Source organism: Aethalodelphis obliquidens, unplaced genomic scaffold, assembly GCF_003676395.1.
Source record: "Aethalodelphis obliquidens isolate GAN/ISIS:26980383/991018 unplaced genomic scaffold, ASM367639v1 scaffold65, whole genome shotgun sequence".
In the NCBI taxonomy this organism is placed as follows: domain Eukaryota; kingdom Metazoa; phylum Chordata; class Mammalia; order Artiodactyla; family Delphinidae; genus Aethalodelphis; species Aethalodelphis obliquidens.
The window spans coordinates 9,121,762-9,139,296 of NW_020838009.1; the positions used below are offsets into that span (position 1 = coordinate 9,121,762).

Consider the following 17,535-nt stretch of genomic DNA (forward strand, 5'->3'; position numbering starts at 1 on the left):
TGAAACTCTCAGTGCCTGCTCCCTCTCCCCCTTGAGAAATCTAAACCAACTTGATATTTAAATGGGAAAGTAAAACGGGAGTGGGTGTGGTTTAGGGAAAGCAGCATCTGTCCCTGATGACTCTGGGGGCCTGACAGAGTGATCTGAACAGACCCGAAGTCTGATTCCAGTGTGACGTCTGGGCAAGTGACTCAACCTCTGAGCCAGCTTCCAGCTATAAAATGAGGAGAGATAAACCTACCAAATAAGATTCCTTCAAGCATTTAAGTGAGGCGGCGCTCAGTACCACCTCCTAATTTCTATGACCGAGGACCAGAGAAGATAGGATGGGTGCTGTGATTGATGCAGAGGAGAGGGAGGGGGTTGAAAAGGGAATGATTATTATGGGAAGGTGATAAGAGCTATATCTGTACACCATGGCTAAGCAGTGACAAGAGTACAGAGAGGTGTAAATGCCAGGGTGGGAGATGAGAAGGAGATTGGGAAAAAAGCCGGAAATGGAATGTCCTTGTCCTGTGTGTCGTGCTTTCTGGGAGCTCAGCATGACAACCAGCTTCTCATACACGCTTCCTCTTTTAAGATGGTGATCCACAGAGCTAGCAGGCCTTGCTGAGCTAGATATGGCAAGAGTAATAATAGCAAGTACCGTTTTTGAGCCAGACTGGGGAGTAGGTTCGGTCACAGCCACACTGTGCAGTGTTTCTGAGAAGAGTCCAGGGCTCAGGGGTTGGTCAGTACCCTGCTCCTCCATCATTCACTCCTTTTGTACTCTGTCTCTCTAATGAGATGGTAAACTCCTGTGGGAGCAGGGCACTATCTTTTGTGTCCCTGCCCTCCTGTGCCTGGCATAGTGCTCTGAACATTGGTGTTTAGTAAACATTTAAGCAAAAATAAATGTATTATTTTGGAGCACAGTGTCTTCTATTCATTAAGTGCTGCCACTGACCCAAAATTTCCAAGACAAGTCTGGACAGCTCCTTTGGAGGAGGACTGTTGCTTCCTGCCACAAAATAATTGGACTAAAAAATGTAAAACTTAAAAATAGGGCAATGTGGTTATTGCCATTTTACAATTGAAGAAGGTGAGGGTCAGTGAGGTCACACAGCTTGTATACGGACTCTTGGGCCAGTGCTCTTTTCACTCCCCTGACCCAAAGATCTGCCTCCTGGCCAACTGATAAGCCAGTCTCTCCCAAGCTGGGCGCCCATTTGTGGGGGGAGGGTGGGGGAGGGGAGGGCTCGGCCATCCATCGTTCTGCACTCCTACCCTGAGCACCTGCTGTGATTTCCACAGCACCTGGTGAGTGCCGGCTGTGAGAAGGCTGAGAGCTGGGTGAACCCGGTCAGATTCCCCACGAGGGAAGGGCCAACTGGCATTTTATGGAGCTCCTCTGGTGCCTGGCACTGTGCTGGGCACTGTAACGCCTGTGTTACACAGGAGGCATCCTCGCCCCCTTTTCTACCCTTAGAAAGAGGCACAGAGGTGAAGGAACCGCTCGTTGGCCGAAAGCCCTTGGGAGCGGTGAGGGAGGGCCAGGGGAGCCGGCTTTGCCCAGGTCCCCAGGTTGAAGGTGGTGGGCTTGGGCCCGAACGCCCTGAGGAAACGGTGCCCACGTGGGGTTAGGAGTGCGGCCGTGCGGGCTGTGGAGGGGGCCCCTGACCGAGACCCCCACCCAAGGCCTTGCGAGGACAGGAGGGTCGGAGGAGGGCGGGGTAGGAGCGGCAGCGAGCGCGCCGGGGCGGGCTCTTCGGGGCAGGCTCCGCCCCCAGGGGCACGGGTTTAAAAGGAGGGAAGGCGCGCGTCAGGGACCTGAGCCGTGGCTAAGTGCACCTGAACTGAGGCGCGGCTGGCACACAGCCATAACCCTGCGGGCGCGGGGCGCTCGGCTGCTCGGAGGCCTTCTGCTCTTCTTCGCTCTGCTCGCTGCCGGCGCCGCCCCGTTTAGCTGGGATCTCCCGGAGCCCCGCAGCCGGGCCAGCAAGATCCGAGTGCACCCGCGGGGCAATCTCTGGGCCACCGGTAAGTCTTCGCGGTACGGGCAAGCGCCCCCCACCCTGCTCTGACCCCATTTTCCTTCTCTGGCCTCTCCTCAGCCATGGACACTAGTGTCCAGGCTAGAGGGGACCCTGGAACTCATCTAACAGATGGGGAACTTGAGACCCAGACCCAATGACGGTTAAATCACCCAGCCAGTTTAAAGCAGAGCTGGGGCTGGATCCTAAATCTACCTGCCAGCCCGTGCCCCTTCTCTTAGACAAGACTCTACTGAATCTTCTAACCTCTGGTGTGTCTTCTCTCTGCACCTCCACCTTCCAGACACCTCTTGTTCTCCACTTCCTTCTCTGCCGTTCCCGTCCCTCTTCTAAGCAGACAGCACAACTGGCAGAGTTTCTTCCTGGCCCTGGGGCATCCCACCCTCCTTCCAGCTGTGCCGTCCCCTCCACCCCATCTACCTGCTCAGGAAAAGCTGAGGTACAGGCTTTGCTACCACCCGCGGTCTTTGTAGCTCCTGGTGACGAGGAGGAGGAAGGTTGTGTATCTTCCTGCCATGAGAACTGAAAAGTGAGAGAGATGGGGAGCTTTCCCACTGGGATAGGATCCTTGCTCCCTGACTTCCTTGTGCCTCGGCACCTCCTTTCTAGGTCACTTCATGGGCAAGAAGAGTCTGGAGCCCCCCAGCCCATCCCTATTGGGGACAGCTCCCCACATCTCCCTGAGGGACCAGAGACTGCAGCTGAGTCATGATCTGCTCAGGATCCTCCTGCAAAAGAAAGCTCTGGGCATGAGCCTCAGCAGCCCAGCACCTCACACCCAGGTGAGCCAGGCCCGGGAGAGGCTCAGCCAGGGCTGCCCCTGGATCCAGCATTGGGCTTACGGTGTGAGTGCCCAGCCAGGGTGTGATAGGCCCACCCAAGAAAGTCAGCGATTCTAGGCTCTCCCTGTGATCTAGACCTCAAACGGAGAGGTTTCTGAAGAAAGAAAGCTGACCTTCCCAGCAAACCCCATGGAACAAAAAGTAAGGGAAGACGTTCCCCTCACCCATTGCCCAGTCTAAAGTCACAGCCTGGGATTATCCAGCAGGACCTTCCCCTACCTCCACCCCAGTCTACACAGACTTGCCCCACCCCAGCTGTCCACCTTTGCTGTGCCCTGTATGTGCCTGTTGGGACCCTGAGGCTCAGAGAAGGGATGAAAAGAGTTAGTCAGCAGCTAAGACAGAGTCTAGACCTTGTTCACCTTGACCAGTGCTCTTCCCAGTCTCTCGTCTGCCTCAGTGACCAGTGGCAGGGTTTCTCAACGCCAGCACTTGATATTCTGGGCTGGACAATTCTCTGTTGTGGGAGTTGTCCTGTGCATTGTAGGACGCTTAGCTGTGTCCCTCGTCTCTATCCACTAGAGTATGGATAGATACTGTTAGGACAACCAAAAATGCCTCCAGACATTGCCAGAGGTCCTCTGGGGAGGGGACAGGGGAGGGAGCCAAATCACCCTGGGTTGTAAACCACTGACCTATGGGGTTCAAGGCCCCAGAGTTGAAGCCAAGCCAGCTTTCATCTCCAGCCTGGCAGAGGGGCAACTCCTCCATTCTCTGTCCCTGGCGCTGTCCCCATCCCACACCACCTTCCCTGGTACTTCGTTGCTATGTGAAGAAGGCAGTGTAATGTGGTAGAATGGGGGCTCTGGTGACAGCATGCTGGGTTCATAAGCTAGCTACTTAGTAGCTGTGTGACCTTAGAAATGTCATTTAACCTCTCCAAGCCTCATCTTCCTCATCCATAAAATGGGAACAGTAGTGCCCCTCTCCTCTTAAATGAGACCATTTGTGTCACATGCTGAGCATGATGCCTAATGCATAGAAAGCACTTAGTAAACAGGAGCTGTTGCCAGTCTGTGAGCTTCCTGGCAGCACCAGTGGCTGACTTAACTTTGTGTCCCCCACCATGCCTAGTATATAATATGTACATCTTGAAAGAAGGGAGGGGCATTCCCTACAAAAGGTTCATCCCCAGCCCCATGGGGAACTAAGATCCCACATGTCGCGCAGTGTGGCCAAAAAAAAAAAAAAGAACCATCAGCCTCTGGAGACCTCAGATGTAAGGGCCACGTGCTCGGGCTGGCTGAGTCTGAAGGCAGACAATGTCCCCTCCGGGGCCACTGGTCTCGAAGGCCTGAAACATGAAGACCAACTAGAGAATCTCAGAGGAAGCAGTACTTAGCCCTAGGGGGTGGGACTTCAGAAGTGAGGTCTTGGGCAGAGCTGGAGGTGGGGGAGTAAAAACACTGTCCGGCCCAGGGCCAGGCATGGTACTTGGACTTTACTTCTATGATCTCCTTTGACTGTCATGACCACTCTGTGAGGTTGAGGCTGTTATTCTGAGAAAACCACTACCCTGACCCCTCCCAGGCCCTTCAGGGAGAAAGGCACTGGGGGGCCTGCCCCTGCCTACCTCTGTGGATGCCTAGCACTTAGGAATGGCAGGATGCCCCTATCTTATCGTATAAGATATCCTAAATATTGCATGGACATACTTAAACGAAAAAAATTATTCGTTGTTTACCTAAAATTGGAATTTAACCGGGCGTCCTGTATTTTATCTGGCCTTTTCCTCTGATCTGCAAATACCCGGTCATAAAACGAGGGTGTATTTGGTCCCTCAGGCCCCGCCCGGAACTGACATCCTGGGAATCCCTGAATTTTCGTCTTGTTTCCAGGAGAGTTTATCCGGAGAATCCCGGACATAGCTAGCTAAGGGTACCGCAGGTCCGCGGCGGCGCTAAGGGACCTCTAAGGCCCCGCCCCCGCGTCAGACCAGGCCGCGCCCCACTCCTCGCGAGAGGGCCGCGCTTGCCCAGGAAGGTTCAGAGGCGGAAGTGGGGTACCGGAAGCGACAGTTGCCATGGAGTCCGCGGAGGACTGGCTGGTGGAATCCTTGCGCTTGTAAATCGTGTGGGCTTGGGACGTGGAATCCGGGTCTGGAGCTGGCTTGGGGGCGGACGGGCGCGGCATGGAGCACGCAGGAAACCCGCGGCATGTGGGGCGGGACCTGTACGGAGGACTCCGCCTGGGCCTCGGCTCCCGCAGCTGGGAAATGGCACCTTCCTGTGTGCGCAAATTGTGTGAAGTACTAGTAGGGGCAGTGCTTGTGGAGGATAATAATAACATAAGTGACTATTTATTTTGCGCCAGGCTCTGGGTTAAACCTTAAACAAAGATTATCTCGATTCCTCACGTCAACCTTGGGAAGTCTGAGTACTCTAGGAGTTCCATTTTACAGATGAGGACGAGACTCAGGGAAACTGTGATTGGCCTGCCCCCAGTCACACAGGGGATGAAATGTGTAACAAGGCTTGATCCCAGTTCTGCCTGATTCCAGAGCCTGGGCCCCCAACTGCCGAACCATGCTAACATCTCAGGTTCTTTAACAGCTGTAAAGTGCAATGCATCGTGTGATGTTGTGTCCCTATCATGCAGGTACCAGGATTTCCATGCATTCGACCTCTCGGGAGCCACTCGAGTCCTTGAATGGATTGGTGACAAAGGTGATGTGCCCTGCCTGGCCCTGAAGAACCAATCCTCAAGCTGGAACTCAGGAGCTCAGCCCAGAGGGACCCAACCCCTCTTCTGGGAGCTTGAGGGCCTCTTGGTCACTTGTAGCAATTTCATGCCCCGTCAGCATTATATTTCTCTTATGAAGAAAGATCTAGATCTCTTCCATCCCTCAGTACAAGGCTGCATACCAATGGCAGAAGAGTTTGTCTTTGCTTTGGGAGATTTGGTAGAGTGTCTGGACCCAGCTGTGGTCCAGAATCTTTCTAGCACTTTGTCACAGCTTATTCTGCTTCTTTTTCCAGGAATCTTGGTTGCTGGCTATGAAAGCCTGAAAAAAAATGAGATTCTTCATCTGATATTACCTCTCAGACTTTCTGTAAAAGAAAACCAGGTAACTTGAAATATTTATGCTGAGTATATGTGTCTCCTTCTACTCATTTATTAAATCTTTATGGAGCTCCTATTGTCTACTAAATATTGTCCTGGATACTAGAAAGAGAGAAACTGTAAGCCCTGGGCCTGCCCTTATAGTCTAATAAAGGGAGGCAAATGTGCACAGAGGTAAGTTGTACAGAAAATCCTGTGATTTACAGAGGGCTTCTAGAGCAAGAAGTCAATTATACTTTATCAAGAATAGATTTAGGGGGAATTCCCTGGTGGTCCAGTGGTTAAGACGTCACACTTCCACTGCAGGGGGCCTGGGTTCGATCCCTGGTCGGGGAACCAAGATCCCATAAGCCGTGCCACACGGCCGGAAAAAAAAAAAGTTTAGGGAGCAATTAGAGTATGAAGGGTGGTTGAAACCTTAGAATGGTTAAGATCACCTAGGATGAATGTGTAGTATATAAAGAATAAGAGGAGAAGATGGCTAAAGACAGAACATCAGGGAGAACACTTAAGAAATGGGTAGAAAGGGGCTTCCCTGGTGGTGCAGTGGTTGAGACTCCGCCTGCCAATGCAGGGGACACAGGTTCGTGCCCCGATCCGGGAAGATCCCACATGCCGCGGAGCGGCTGGGCCCGTGAGCCATGGCCGCTGAGCCTGCGTGTCCGGAGCCTGTGTTCCGCAACGGGAGAGGCCACAACAGGGAGAGGCCACAACAGTGAGAGGCCTGCGTACTGCAAAAAAAAAAAAAAAAAACAGAAAAAAAAAAAAAGAAATGGATGGGTAGAGGAAGATGATGAAGCCACAAGGAGTGCTGACAAAGAATAGTCTTTGAAGTAGGAGGAGTCTCAGAAAAGGCCAGTGATCCAGAAGCCAAGAGATAAGAATGTGTCACGAAGAGTTGATAGCTGCCTGATGTTACTATAAAATCACTCAGGCTCATTGGCTAGATCAGTCCTGCCTTTATTGCCCTTGGGTAAATTTCCTTCCTAATGTTCTTGATCTTCCTCATCCCTACCCCTCAAGCTGAGTCAGGAGCTCACCAAAATTGAGCCTTGATGAGAGACCTGATTTACCTCCTGCCTCACCCCTGGCTTTCCCTCTGTTCTCTTGTGGCCACCTCCTCTTCCCCTGCCTCTGGTTCCTCACGTGGAGATAGTAGAGTCTAGTGGCTAAGAGCATGGCCTTCGGTTAGACAGACTTGGGTTCAGATGTATAACGTAACCCCTGTGACCTTAGAAAAGTTGCTTAAGCTCCCTATGCCTTGGCTTTGTCATTTTAGAACAGGGATAATTATACTGCCCAGGTCATATAAACAGGGTGGCTGACACAGTGAGCACTGGATAATTGGCAGTTGTATTTTTTTTAATTAATTATTTTATTTATTTTATTTATTTATTTGGCCGCATTGGGTCTTTGGTGCTGCACAGGCTTTCTCTAGTTGTGGTGAGCGGGGGCTACTCTTCGTTGCTGCTTGTGGGCTTCTCATTGCGGTGGCTTCTCTTGTTGCGGAGCACGGGCTCTAGAATGCGGGCTTCAGTAGTTGTGGCTCGCAGGCTCTAGAGCACAGGCTCAGTAGTTGTGGTGCACAGGCTTAGTTGCTCCGCAGCATGTGCAATCTTCCCGGACCAGGGCTCGAACCCATGTCCCCTACATTGGCAGGCGGATTCTTAACCACTAGCAGGTGGATTCTTAACCACTGAACCACCAAGGAAGTCCTGGCAGTTGTATTTTTATTGCTGGAAGAACCCACCTAACTTCCAGTGCGAGGTGTGGGGAGGAATGGGGCTGTGTTAGTTGGCTGATACATTCCACCTTTCTCTGTTAAGCCTCTGTGACTCCTCTAAGAAGGCTTGGAATATAACACTTGTGCTGTGGTGAAAGGTTAGAAGAAAGGTTTTGGATGTGCAGGAAAGAAAGGAAGCTATCTGTGTGAGCAGCTGAGACCAATATTTGCAAATAACAGCACCCTGAGGCCCTGCCCAGAGAAGCATCATTGCCACCTGAGCGGCTTCCATGGCTTCCTGCCAGGCTGGGATATGGCTCCTTACTTAGAACTTGTCTGAAACGTTCCTTTGGAGAGCGGTCCCCTATCTGACTGGCCACCCCTTTGTATTTTAGGGCTTATTCCCTGAAAGAGATTTCAAGGTACGCCATGGAGGATTTTCAGACAGGTCTGTCTTTGATCTGAAGTATGTACCAGACACCAGGTATGGTCAGCTCTGTTACCCAGACCTTCCATTCAGGATGGAGTGGCTGGAACTTTAGGGGTATCCTGTATCTTTATCACCACCCCTCCCCATCCCACCTCAGCACAGGGGCACATGGGAGGGCATGTGCACACACAGATCTGGAATACAAAGAAACCAGTGCTCGGTGGCTTTACGGTCCCTCACAGACCTCTTGACTATGGTAACCCACAGATTGCTGGCGTTGCTCTAGGGAATAGATATAAAGTAGAAGGGATGCTCTTAGCTTCTCAGAGAGCTGGTGGTGGGTAGTTGGGGCTAATAGCTCAGTTGGCAGAGGCCAGAGCCTCTGGGTGAGGCTTCTGTGTTCAGGCTCCCTGCTGGGTCCTCTAGCACACTTCATGCCACGTGGAAGCCAGGGCTCAGTCCCACGACTCTCTGTGAGCTGTGGACCTGTCCCTAAAGGGGAACAAGCCTGCTCCTCCTCTGTTAAATGAGGGTGACTGATCTTGATGCCCCCTCCCTGCGTAAGCTCTCCTGATACAGGGAGTGTAGGAATCCCAAGCTGAGTGGGCTGGAGAGGGAGAGGCTGAGGGCTGTATGGGTGAGCTCCCCACTGTCTGGGCTGAGATTTCTTATCCATCCTGAATAGGTTGCTGGTGACCAGTGGCCTTCCCGGTTGTTACCTGCAGGTGTGGCAGGTTGCAGAGGACAGCGGTAAGTGACTTTGACTCGGCGGGGTTGGGTTTGTAGGAAAGCCTGTTATTCTCACACCCCCAATCCCTAATCTGAGCCAGTTAAGAAACAGACTCAGAGCCAGTGGGAATTAAGATGCAGTATCTACTGGGACTTCCCTGGCTGTCCAGTGGTTAAGACTCTGTGCTTCCACTGCAGGGGGCACGGGTTCAGTCCCTGGTCGGGGAGCTAAGATCCCACATGCCACATGGTGTGGCCAAAAAAATTTTTTTTAAATGCAGTATCTACTTTAATGCAGCAAAGGTGAATTAGCAGCCACAGCAGTGCACACAAGCCCCAGGTGGAGCTTCCTATAGCTTGCTTCAGGAATTGAGTTTACCAGCCCAGCCAGAGGCAGAGCACCTGGTGAAGTTCGGGCCCCTCCCACCCCAGGCAGGGGCAGAGCAAAGGCAGCAGGGAGGTCACCTCTCACTGCAGGCATGCTGCTCTCAGGGAGGGAAAACAGTGAGTGAGCACAAGGCTGGGCTGACCAGTCTCCCACTCAGAGACATAGCTCTGCTGCCCAACAGGAACAGGAAAGTTGGGAAAGGCGCAGGAAGCGTTAGTCCTGTTCCTCTGGGAGTCGGGGGAGTTCCCTCATAGTATCCCCTCCAGCAGGAGGTTTGCGGTTCCCCTGTCAGGCAGGCACCGAAGCCTGCAGCCCTGATCCAGCCCCTGCCATCCCTCCTTGGGTTAGAGCATTGCTGACCAGCATGGAAGCGGGCCTCAGAGGCAAAGGCAGCCGCTCTTGGAACTGCCCCTTGGCTTGTGTGGTCCTCTGCCTCACTTGGATGCTTCCCAGAAACCGGTAGCAGCTGTTGGCTTCTCCCCAAGCTTCACTGCTGCAGGAATGTGGTTCTGGTCCTCATTTGGTTTTTGAGGTCACTGACCCTGTGGACTTTCCTTTGTTGTTTCTTCCTTGTCACTTGTCTTATGCTGTAGCTTCCAGGTGTGTGTATATACTTATTTGTAGTTATGATTGTTTATTTTTTCATAATTTTATTGAAAGTCACCCGTTTTAAGTATACAGTTCAGTGATTTTTTTCTTTTTAGTAAATTTAACAAGTTGTGCAACTATAATCACTTTTAGGATATTTTCATGACCCCAGTAAGATCCATCATGCCAATTACGATTAACCCCCATGCGCACACCCTGCCCCAGGCGACCACTAATCTGCTTTCTGTCTCTATGATAGATTTGCCTTTTCTGGATATTTCATATCAATGGAATCATACAACATGTGGTCTCTTGTATCTGGCTTCGTTCACTGAGCATAGTACTTTTGAGGTCCACCCTGTCATACAATGTCATAACGTGTATCAGCAGTTTGTTCCTTTCTGTGGCTGAACAGTATTCCATTTATGGATGTATCACATTTGTCTATCTGTTCACCAGTTGATGGATCTGATTTTTGGTTATTAGGAATGATGCTGCTAAGAACATTCATGTACAAGTCTCTGTGGACCTATGTCTTCATATGTCTTGGATAGACATTAGGAATAAAATTGCTGGATCATGTGGTAAACTTATGTTTGATTTTTAAAAAATTTTTTTTTTGTTTGTTTGATTTTTTAAGAAACTCGCAAACTCTTTTCCAGAATGGCTTCATCATTTACATTCCCACCAGCAGTGTATGAGGGTTCCTGTTTCTCTGTGTCCTCACCAACATTTGTTATTATCTGTCTTTTTTTTTTTTTTTTTTTTGTGGTATGCGGGCCTCTCACTGTTGTGGCCTCTCCCGTTGCGGAGCACAGGCTCCAGACGCGCAGGCCCAGCAGCCATGGCTCACGGGCCCAGCCTCTCCGCGGCACGTGGGATCTTCCCGGACCGGGGCACGAACCCGTGTCCCCTGCATCGGCAGGCAGACTCCCAACCACTGCGCCACCAGGGAAGCCCTATCTGTCTTTTTTATTAAAGCAGTCCTAATGGATGTGAAATTGTATATCATGTGGCTTTCATTTGCAATTCCTTAATGACTAATAATGTTGAGCATCTTTTTATATGCTTATTAGCCATTCATGTATCTTTGGTAAAATGCCTATTCAAATCTTCCTAAGGGTGTTTTGTTGTTATTTTTTTCCCCCTTAGCAGGCTGAGATAACATGCTGTCACAGGGCCTTTGATATGCCAGTTTCACTGTACATTTTAATAGATACTTGTTCGGATTAATTAACAATCTATAAGATGTAACAGTAATATTAATGAGTGTATATTATATTCCAGTCACTGTACTAATCACTTTCCATGTGTGATCTCATTAAATTCTCATAAGTCTGAGAACAAACTCTTTCCCAGAGAGGCTAACTTGTTCAGAGTCACAAAGATGGTTGCAGAACCAAGACTTAAATGTAGTCTGACTTCAAAGTCTGCTTATAACTCTGCCTGGTGGTAACTATAGTTAGATAATAATAATTGATCTCAGTATAGTATGTAGGGGCTCTGAAAAAAAGGTCATAGGGTATTTACTGACTGGCAACATAGTCTGTGCCACCATTTTGCTTAGATCTGGTTCCTGGAAGTAAGATCTACTTATGAAAGGGCACATAATAATAATAATAATTATAACAGTAATATAATATAACAGTAATAATAATTATTATTATAATAATTATAATTATAATATATATATAATTATAATATATATTATATAATATATAATGTATAATGTATAATATATATTATATATAATATAATATATAATATAATATTATAATTATAATAATTATTATTATTATTACTGTTATTTGTAGCAGTAGCTAACATTTCATCATTTAGTCGTTATTCATTGTGTGCTTCCGGTGTGTCAAGCATTGGGCAAGGTTCTGGGGATATAACAGCAAGCACTCACATAGATGTTCCTTGCTTTCTTGGTGCTTATATTTTATGAAATATTTTGCCCAGTTTTTGATTGGCTGTTTTGTCTTTATTGACTTGTGAGAGTTCTTTGTACATTCTAGATACATGTTATTTATCAGATATATGTTTTGTTAATATTTTCTCCCTGTCTTTTCATTTTCTTAATAGTGTCCTTTGAAGCATAAAAGTTTTAAATTTTGATGAGGTCCGTTTTAATAATAAAACAGTGTTATATCTAAGAAATCTTTACTTAATCCATAGATTTTCCCCAGTGTTTTTTCCAGAAGTTTTATTGTTTTAGCTCCAACATTTAAGTCTGTGATCTCTTTAGAGTTAACTTTTGTGTATGGTAGGTATGAGGGAGGGGTCTAAGTTCATCTTTTTGCGTATGAATGTCTGGTTGTCCCAGCACCATTTGTCAAAAAGCCTGGCCTTTCTCCACTGACCTGCCTTGGTGCCTTTGGTGAAAATCAGTTGATTGTGAATATAAGGATTTATTTCTGGACTCTCCGTTCGGTTCCAGTGATCTCTATGTCTATCCTTATGTCAGTAACTTATAGTTGTTTTTTATCTTTCCCTAAAAATAGGCTGCGTGGGGCAGCAATGGTTTAAAGATGAGGGGGGCGCCTTGGAGCTCTTTTGTCCTGACGGTGCCTGGGGTACCAGATGCCGTATAGAACCTGTAGCCCCAGGCCCAGGAGAGCTAGGCCCAAGGAGACTTGCTCTGACACTCATATGAGAGTAGGAAATCAGATAGTTACCTTCCCCTGGATATTAGTGCAGAATATTCCAGAATCTGGGGAAGGCTGGCCAGCTGTTTTCCTAGACGCCTAAAAATGTAGCATTATCTTGGTGAATTTTCCAAGGTCCAGGTTTGACCCACAGCTTTGGTATCTCAGAAACCTGATTCTGTCAGCACACCCAGAACAAATCTAATCTGTTATTAGGGGCAGACACGCTCACCAGACTCACAGGACTGCTGTATAAACCAGAACGCAGATTTATTAGTTTATAATGAAAAAATAAGTGTCCCTAAAAGTGGAATATTCCAGATCCTTATTCTTTTCCTATAGAAGACCTAACCTAGTCAAAGCCTGCATGGTAAACATAACCATAACAAGAGGAATCAGCTCCAAGGCTTCCAAATGGTGTTTTCATAAGCTCTCTTAGGCAGAGGGTATAGAACTTGTGAAGGCTTGGCTCTCCAGGCCCCTGGAGGGAGGGCCTGTGGCCTCTCCTCTCAGCTCTGGGGCTGAGGAGTCCACTGAGAAGGTCTTTAGGTGGAGACATACCTAACAGCCTCAGCTGAATGTCTCCCGCAGCCTCTCCTTTGAAGTTAACTTCAGTCTGGAGTGGCTCTCTCTGCCGTGGACGGGCCCCAGCATTTTCTTTGCCGTTGTGGCAGAACAGCCCCCTCTCATGGGCACCACTTTTCCTTTAGACGTGGTAATACGTTAGCTCAGTACTGCAGGTGTGGAGCCATTCTGACTCCTTAAGGAGTGTGCCCACTGCAGCTCCGACCTGTTCTGTTGGTTTAATCTTCAGACAGCCTTCTTTCTTTTATTGCCCAGTTCTTGGAGGTGCCTCACTGCATCTTTTGCTTTGATTTTGTAGTAGTTTTTCTTTTCGTTTGGCTAGTTGGTGTGGATTTCCTAAAGGGGGCATTTTAACACTGACAAGAGAGGGGATGAGGAGGAACCTGCATTGCTTTCCTGTTGTAACTACGGAGCACAACTCTCCAGTCAGGAGGAGCTCTGAAGCCTTTGTTTTCTACGGCATCTTTGAAATAGGTCTTTGCAGGCTATTCCTTGACCTCCTCCTTCCCCGCCGTCAGGGGACAAATCACACCTGAGAACCAGCCCTGGCTCAGAGCAGCAGGTCCTGGGGAATCTGTTCCAGGCTCCTAAGTCTTTGGAAAGGGAAAAGGGAGCCGCTTAAGTGGGGCCTGGGGGAGTGAGGCAAGCTGTGCTGGGCTGGTTTGAATCGCAGCCTCACTGGCACTCCTCGGAGACACACGGTCCTGAGGCTCAGCTGTTGTGTCTGCTCCGACCTCCGCGGCTCCTAGGGTAGAGCAATTATGTTCAGCAAGTCTAGACAAAGTGCACTGAGAGTCTGTGGCTTGGGGAGCAGGACCCAAGGGGCCTCTGCATCCTAGCCCAGCCTGGCCGCACCTTCTGTGACTCCTTGTATGTGAACTGTCTCCAGGGAACTGACTGCCACGTGCTCGCTTGATAAGCCGCGTTAGTGTTCCTTCTCTCATCCATCCCTTCCTCATCCTCTTACCTATCCTCTAGAATTTAAAAATACGTAGATCTCCATTTTCTTCAGAGAATGTGAAACCAAACAGTGAGCTCCCTCTTGGAGCAAGAAAATATAAAATGGAAAATATGCATCTCCCTTTAAGTAGTTTGTACAGCAAACTACTTGTTGTGAACTATGTTATAAATGGAGAATGCAGAGATGGGAACCTGTCTGCTGTCGAAGCAGACTGAGGTGAACAAAGCTAAAATTTGATTTAACCTGAGGGCAAGTATGTCTTTTTAACGTTCAGTGTAAAAAAGATGTGGACTTTCTTGCCCTGTTTACGTTTGAAGACAAAGACATCTGTGTTATAACCTTGACCTGTTAGGATTCGGCCAATTGCTTGAGGTCATGGGACATGTTTTTGAAGAAATAATATTACTTCATGAACTCCGTTCCTGTTATTTCCAGTTAAGGTGTAAATAACATCATCAGCGTGTTCTTTCCTTTTCTCTTCCTTTATTTGTTCTCCGCAAAACTATAAAAAGCCAGAACTGCTGGGGAGGTTTTGAGATGGCTGCTATGATTCATTGTCTCCCATTTGCAAAACAGTTCATAAGACAAATTACAGAGAAACGACAGTGCTTCTGACAGTTTCCAAAAAGTAAACACAACGCACAGTGATGATGTCTCCACATCCTCTCTCACCAGCCGTGAGGCCCTGTCTCCCCTGACCTTCTAGCAGGCCTTCACCATGGAATGTTTCAAACCTGCATTAACATTCTGGACTTCAGCCACTTCCATCTTCCCCCAGATGTCATTAAGGCCGTCAGCACCATTGATGTGCGCGAGAAGGAAGGGCGTCTCTGGCCCAGGATGGCCATCTTCTCGTCGGCGGCGCCCGGAGTCCTCCACGGGGCCAGGCTCAGCAGTCTGAAGGTGGTGGATCTGGAATCACAGAAGACCACCTACAGCTCAGGTACCTCAGCCCCTTGCCGGCTCCTCCCAGCCCCACCCAGCCACGCTGGAAACCGAATCCAACCCTGTGTGCCAGCTGCTGGGGAAACAAGATGAGTGAGAGGCAGGGCCAGGCCTTGGGGGCCCCTGTTCTGGGGCTGGGGAAGGCAGTCCCGGGACCGGCACCCAACCAGCCGGGCGGACCGTGTGAGATGAGAAGGCGGCAGGATGTGGTTCACTCGGCCGGGGGCTGGTGGGGAGCTGCCCAGAGGAAGGGGCTTGGACCAGCCAACGGCGCCAAACTACTGGACCCATTTGACTGCAGCCACTTTTCTCCTCTCGCCCCATCGTCCAGGTGTCAGTGACGACGAGTTGCTGAGTAGCCTGCAGGTCCTGGACGCAGACACCTTTGCCTTCTGCTGCACCTCGGGCCGCCTGGGGCTTGTCGACACTCGCCAGAAGTGGACCCCGTCAGAGAACCTCAGGCCCGGCTCTGGGTCCGCTGGAGGGAGGTGGTGTGCAGAAGCTGGGGGCCGGGGCCCTGGGCCCAGCATTGCCAGCCTTGGCTCGGACGGGCAGCTCTGTCTTCTTGACCCCCGGGATCTCTGCCAGCCGGTGAGCTTGGTCCAGTGCCCAGTGTCCATGCCTAGCCCTGACCCAGAGCTGCTGCGAGTGACTTGGGCTCCAGGCCTGGACAACTGCTTGGCCATTTCAGGTACGCTGAGAGGATTTTGTGTCTGTCACTTGATCTCTCTCTTCCGGGGACTCTTGGGTGCTCAGGAAGGAGCCCGTAGTCCTGTAGTAAATCTGGCCCCAGAAGTTAAGGTTGCTCACAGAAAAGCTCCATGTTAGCTCTCCAGGTTCTTTAGTGGTGGCCCTTCCACATCCTGGCTACAGACTTCCCCACGTTGGTAGCAGGCCTTTCCTGTCGCAGCAGGAATTCAGTTCTGAGGTTGGTGGAGAGGCTGCGGATGGTAAGACACTAGGACAGCCACAGGCTGCACCAGGGAGAGGCGATAGGGTCTCAGCGGTGCCGCTCAGTCTACTCGCTTTTAGAACTACAGCAAGCTAGCTAGGTCAGCAGGCTCCTGGGTCTGGCCCGGCAGTATCTAGTTGAATGAGGGTGTGTAATGAGGTATCTGAAAGCCGATGGAAGGATCCTCTGACGGAGGGGAGAGGTTGAAAGAATAGTTGAGAGAGCAGGAGAGGGTCCTTGGTCACGGCAGGATCCAGAAAGAGCAGAAGAGCAGAACCAGGCTTGGGTTGTTCTCTCTAAAGGCTTCTCTTTCCCCCATCAAGTAGGAGACAAGGCCCTCTGCTGAGAGGGACTCACACGTGGAGGGATTAGATTTGGGGGCAAGTGGAAGAGGTTTGAAAAGTCTCTAAAGCCTCCGTTTCTTGGGGAAAATAATAGTGCCTACTTCATACAGTTGTGAGGGTTAAAAGAGAGAATGCAAGATTAGCCTTGGGCCTGGCACTTGATAGGTGGACAACAGATGCTTATTGTTATATGCTCCTTGGAGTCATCAGCCGCCGGCATTGACGGCAGATGTTACGTGCCCTTCAGTTGGTCTTTAATTTTATTTATTTATTTTTTTGGCTGCACTGCGCAGCTTGTGGGATCTTAGTTCCCCGACCAGGGATAGAACCCGTGCCCTCAGCAGTGAAAGCGCAGAGTCCAAACCACTGGACCGCCAAGGAATTCCCTCAGTTGGCCTTTAAGTATCTTGTGGCTATTTGATTCATCATCCTCTAGCCTGTTCTGGTTCTGTAGAGCATTCAGAGATTCAGTGTCAATGCTCGCTTTTCTTGTTCTTCCTCAGGTTTTGATGGGACGGTCCAGGTCTATGACGTCACGTCTTGGGGTGGAATGGGGCGCCAAGTAGAACCTCTCTTCACTCACAAAGGTCACATCTTCCTAGACGGCAATGGGATGGACACTGCTCCACTGGTCACCACCCACACCTGGCACCCCTGCAAACCGAGGACTTTGTTGTCTGCAGCAAGTGATGCCTCTCTGCACGTATGGGACTGGGTGGACCTCCATGCTGCCCACTGACTCCAGCATCTTTCCGCCCAGGCCCTAGGAAGCTGCTGTGTAGCAAGGATATTGATTCAAGCTTCAAGTGACCACAGAGCCCTGTTACCAGCTGAGTGGCTGTGGGCAAGTTAACCAGCCTCTCAGTCCCAGTTTCTTTATTTGTAGAATGAGACTGGTAATAACTACCTGGCAGGACTGTTGGGAAAGTTAGAAGTAACATATTTAAAACTAACTGGTAAGGGGACTTCCCTGGTGGCACAGTGGTTAAGACTCCACGCTCCCAATGCAGGGGGCCCGGGTTCAATCCCTGGTCAGGGAACTAGATTCCACATGCATGCTGCAACTAAGAGTTCGCATGCCACAACTAAGGAGCCTGCCTGCCGCAACTAAGGAGCCCATGTGCTGCAACTAAGGCTCCTGCGAGCCACAACTAAGGAGCCCACCTGCTGCAACTAAGACCCAGCACAACCAAATAAATAATAAAAAAATAATAATAATAACTGGTAGGATTCATGGCACAATAAAGATTTCGTAGCTACTCTTAGATCTGGGAGCCCCATTTCCCCCAAATGTAAAATGG

The 17,535-nt window shown here is 49.7% G+C and overlaps 1 protein-coding gene across 4 annotated transcripts; it reads left to right on the forward strand.

Annotated features, from left to right (window-relative positions):
• The first annotated feature begins 1,908 nt into the window (after positions 1-1,908).
• WDR73 (WD repeat domain 73) lies at positions 1,909-17,293 on the forward strand. 4 transcript variants are annotated; one of them, XM_027089101.1, is made up of 11 exons: positions 1,909-2,019; positions 2,317-2,472; positions 2,643-2,815; positions 4,714-4,939; positions 5,474-5,541; positions 5,854-5,942; positions 8,057-8,145; positions 8,777-8,841; positions 14,772-14,936; positions 15,270-15,629; positions 16,738-17,293. In XM_027089101.1, exons 4-11 carry the CDS (start codon positions 4,899-4,901, stop codon positions 16,971-16,973), a joined length of 1,113 nt encoding a protein of 370 aa, XP_026944902.1. In that variant the 5' UTR covers positions 1,909-2,019; positions 2,317-2,472; positions 2,643-2,815; positions 4,714-4,898; the 3' UTR covers positions 16,974-17,293. The 4 variants fall into 4 exon arrangements, with proteins under 4 accessions (XP_026944902.1, XP_026944898.1, XP_026944900.1 ...); XM_027089097.1 differs by having other exon boundaries at positions 5,474-5,942; XM_027089099.1 differs by lacking the exon at positions 4,714-4,939 and having other exon boundaries at positions 5,474-5,942.
• The last annotated feature ends 242 nt before the right edge of the window (positions 17,294-17,535 follow it).

Bases quoted from the DNA above. Each gene is read 5' to 3' on its own strand.
- WDR73 (XM_027089097.1), top strand. From the start codon at position 4,899: ATGGAGTCCGCGGAGGACTGGCTGGTGGAATCCTTGCGCTT. The intron at 4,940-5,473 runs GTAAATCGTGTG...CCTATCATGCAG, and splicing joins CTGGTGGAATCCTTGCGCTT to GTACCAGGATTTCCATGCAT. The intron at 8,842-14,771 runs GTAAGTGACTTT...ATCTTCCCCCAG, and splicing joins GCAGGTTGCAGAGGACAGCG to ATGTCATTAAGGCCGTCAGC.